Source organism: Spinacia oleracea, chromosome 3 (assembly GCF_020520425.1).
Source record: "Spinacia oleracea cultivar Varoflay chromosome 3, BTI_SOV_V1, whole genome shotgun sequence".
Taxonomy (NCBI): domain Eukaryota; kingdom Viridiplantae; phylum Streptophyta; class Magnoliopsida; order Caryophyllales; family Amaranthaceae; genus Spinacia; species Spinacia oleracea.
The window spans coordinates 124,830,249-124,834,341 of record NC_079489.1 but is presented as its reverse complement, the minus strand read 5'-3'; the positions used below and the strand labels follow the sequence as shown (position 1 = coordinate 124,834,341).

Here is a 4,093-nt window from a genome sequence, read left to right as displayed (position 1 = left end):
ACATGCGTTAACTATTAAACTAATCTGAATTGATTTTAGCAATATGCAACATATAATACTAATTCGATCGTGATTATCTGATTTAAATAGCATTAAGGGACCTAGCATGATAATCCGATTTCCCAAAAATTTTATATTTGTTAGGCGTGATAGAACAATCATATTAAGTTAGTTTAACAGTTCATAAAAAGGGCGAGGAAAGCAGTTAAATCATCGGAAAGGGACACATTACGACGCACCCTTGAGAGGTGCGTCACGGTTCTCAGAAAACTAACCACTTTGACTTTGCTATTTCTCCTTTTTATTTAACGAATCTCAATTATGGGACAGGATACGTTCTGTTCGATTTATGGATCGATTGCGACAGAACGCGTGAACAGTTTCGCAGCGAAAGGCTTAGGCTAAGGGGTTTAGAGTCAATACTCAGAATATATTATGTGTTGTTGTGTGTTCTTTCACGTCGAAACTAGGGGCCTATTTATAGGGAAGAGTTCGTGGAAAGGTAGAATTGCAGAGTTCTAATCCGCAAAGAATTAGGAAAAGAGACGTACCCAGGTACTTTCAGCGCCCAGGCCTGGGCGCCGAAGATTTTGGCGCCCAGAGCTAGGCGTTGAAAATAGGGTCTGGGCAGCTTTGTTTAGTCAGATTCGGATTCCTAAAATCCGTAGAGTTTGAGATTAATTCGAGTCTTTTAGCGCGTATCAATTTTGAGACGGAATGCGTCTGGGCCCGTTACGAACTCTAGGTTCGTTAGGATTTTAATTAATACGTAACTCTTATTTCCGGATCCTATTAGGAATAGGATTCTCGTAGTTTTCTATCTCATTTAGGATTTATGTTGGAGTGCAACACCTAATTCTGACAGGTTTCTATCTTTTATGATTCGCCACTTTTAGACTCTACCTTTTACGGCAGTTACTATTTTTAGCAGGTTTCCATAAATAGCAGGTTTCGGGTGAAATGAAATGGGGAATCGAGATTCGTTTATTTTATAGGAGATGCGTTGTCAAGTGGAGTTTTTATGCTTTCATCATCGAACCTTTCCCTTGCGGGAATGGGGACAAGAGTAGGTGTTTACAGCTAGCTGTTCCGATCACTTGATCTCACTGAATTAATTGTTCGCAATTAATATGAACCCTTGTATTAGACTTAATGCACCTTGGGTGAAGGACATATTTCCTTCAAAGTTGTGTTGTTGGGCTTTTGGATGAAGCAGCAAGTGGAGTTAGCAAGGCTGGGCGAAGCATCTCTCGCTGGGGCGAGTGATCGCTCGCTGGAGGCCTGTTGTGCGCAAAGTTGGTAAGCGACGAAGAGAAGTGCTGACAGGTGCATGGTTGGTGCACGCTTGATTGCAAGGTGCTATCATAGAGGGCATCGCTCGCTGGGGCGAGTGATCACTCGCCGGCCGAGGCATCCCTCGTTGGCTGCGAGTGATCGCTAGTTGGGCGAGGCGGAAGTTACCAGGCATTTTGTGCGAGGATGTAGCGCAGATGGAGAGCTGCCAGGTCTGTATGGATGGCGAGAGATCCCTTGCTGCATCGAGCCATCGCTCGCTGGGATTTCTGCGCGCAACGAAGAGTTGGGCCAGCGAGCTAGGTAGATTGCCAGCGGATGATACAGTAGCACTCGTGGGGAGGTCGCCCAGATCAGCGTGCAAGCTGGGCATGCGATGGAAAATGCGGTCACATGAGGGAGTTACTATGGCTTGTCGATGCATCAAAATTCTCGGAATTAACTTGATCGTGCACCTACACATCCTAAAAAAAATCAAGCACCACTAAACTCAAAAATTAGAATAGTTAGTAAAAATTACACACACAAAAATAAATAAATACGAATAACAAAAAACTAATCTAAAAATGAAATAAAATATGAATTCAAGTGAACTAAAAATAAAATATTTTTGTTCTTTATAAAAATTAACCAAATAAAATAATATAAATTACATTAAAATAGAAATAATTGAAAAGAGGGAGAGTTAGAAATCGGGTTGCTTTTCGATAAGCGCTCATTTTAAGTCATTAGCTTGACTCCAAACCTCAAAAACAAGAGTCGGTGGGTGGATCGGAGAGATAGATCATCTCCAATTTTCCAATAAACGCTCCTTGAGTGTATAGCTTCAAACGTTGGCCGTTCACCTTGAACTTGGTGCCATTTTCACTAGCAACCTCAATAGCTCCATGTTCCTTGACTTCGGTGATAGTAAAAGGTTAGGACCATCTAGACTTAAGGTTTCCTGGGAAAAGTCGTAGTCATGAATTGTAAAGCAAGACCTTATCACCGACATTGAACTCTCGTTTTTTGATCATCCTATCATGAAACTTCTTCATTTTCTCCTTGTAGAGCCTATGATTCTTGTAAGCTTCAAAGCGAAGTTCATCTAGCTCATTCAATTGAAGAAGTCTCTCTTCACCGGCTGCATCTAGATCTATATTGATCTCCTTGACGGCCCAATTAGAGAGATATTCCATTTCGACCGGTAAATGGAATGCTTTGCCATACACAAACCTATACGGAGTTGTTCCCAAAGGAGTCTTGTAGGCCGTGCGCAACGCCCATAATGTGTCATCCAACTTCAATGACCAATCTTTTCGAGACTTGTTAACCACTTTTTCGAGGATTCTCTTGATCTGTCGATTAGAAACCTCAACTTGGCCCACTAGTTTGAGGATGATAAGCCATGCCAACCTTTTGATTAACTCCGTGCTTCTTCAGAAGATCCTTAAAAGTCCGTTGATGGAAATGGGAACCCCCATCACTAATCACGACTCTCGGGACTCTGAAACGCGGGAAGAAAATTTTCTTGAAAATCTTCTTAACGACCTTAGAGTCGTTGGTTGGTGATGCAATAGCTTCCACCCACTTTGTAACATAATCAACGACAACCAAGATGTCCCGATTCCCACATGAAGAAGGGAACGATCCCATAAAATCAATGCCCCATACATCAAATGGTTCAACCTCAAGAATACCAGTTTGTGGTAGCTCTTGCCATTTCGAAATGTTGCCCGTTCGTTGACATTAGTCGCATGCATTGCAAAAGAACTAGACATCCTTGAATATAGAAGGCCAATAGAAACCAGTTTGAAGAGCGCAATGGGCAGTTAGAATAGCACCATGATGACCACTAGAAGGTAAATTATGGCAATGCTTAAGAACACCGTGGGTATCCCAATCCGCCACACACCTACGAAACATACCATCGGCACACTAGCTTCCGATACAAATGTGGATCATCCCAAACATACCGCTTAGCATCATGGTAGAACCTCTTACGTTGTTGATATGTCAATTCCGGAGGATGGGAGTCACCAACACAATAATGTGCAAAGTTTGCATACCATGGGGATTGAGTAGACACAGAGAACAGATGATCGTCAGGAAACAAATCATTGATAGGCCTGTCTGTGCTAGATTGAAATTTCAACCGAGAGAGATGATCTGCAACAACATTCTCACCACCCTTCTTATCCCGAATCTCCAAATCAAACTCCTGGAGAAGAAGAATCCATCGAATAAGTCTTGGTTTGGCCTCTTTCTTGGCCAACAAATACTTCAGGGCGGCATGATCAGTGTTCGAACCAACAAGATACATCCGGAATTTGTCAAGAGCATAAACAACCGCAAGAAGATCCTTCTCAGTAGTGGCATAATTCATCTGAGCTCCATCCAAGGTTTTTCTTGCATAATAGATAGCATGCAACACCTTGTTCTTTCTCTGGCCAAGCACTGCTCCAACAACATAATCACTAGCATCACACATAATTTCGAATGGCAAATCCCAATCCGAAGGATGAATGATTGGAGCAATTATCAATGCTTTCTTAATCCTGTCAAAAGACTCCAGACAAGCATCAGTGAACTCCAATGTGGCATCCTTGAGCAATAATTGAGTGAGGGGTTTAACAATTTTAGAAAAATCTTTTATGAAACCGCGATAGAAACCCGTATGACCGAGAAAACTCCTCACTCCCTTGACATGCACGAGAGGGGGAAGTTTCTCAATCACCTCAATTTTTTCTCGGTCAACTTGGATTCCACCCTCAGAAATAAGATGACCAAGTACCACTCCTTCATTGAGCATGAAGTGGCA

At 42.2% G+C, this 4,093-nt stretch overlaps 1 protein-coding gene across 1 annotated transcript; it reads right to left on the bottom strand.

Moving 5' to 3' along the window:
- Window positions 1–2,039: 2,039 nt before the first annotated feature.
- LOC130470046 (uncharacterized) lies at window positions 2,040–2,471 on the bottom strand. The gene is made up of 2 exons (XM_056839607.1): window positions 2,274–2,471; window positions 2,040–2,186 (listed from the first exon to the last, which is right to left on the bottom strand). Exons 1-2 carry the CDS (start codon window positions 2,469–2,471, stop codon window positions 2,040–2,042), a joined length of 345 nt encoding a protein of 114 aa, XP_056695585.1.
- Window positions 2,472–4,093: the final 1,622 nt, after the last annotated feature.

What these genes read in the sequence shown, in the direction of transcription:
- LOC130470046 (XM_056839607.1), bottom strand. Translation starts at nt 2,471, where the DNA reads ATGGAATATCTCTCTAATTGGGCCGTCAAGGAGATCAATATAGATCTA. An exon ending in AGTTCAATGTCGGTGATAAG is followed by an intron (nt 2,187 to 2,273) that starts GTCTTGCTTTAC and finishes ACCGAAGTCAAG; the next exon opens with GAACATGGAGCTATTGAGGT.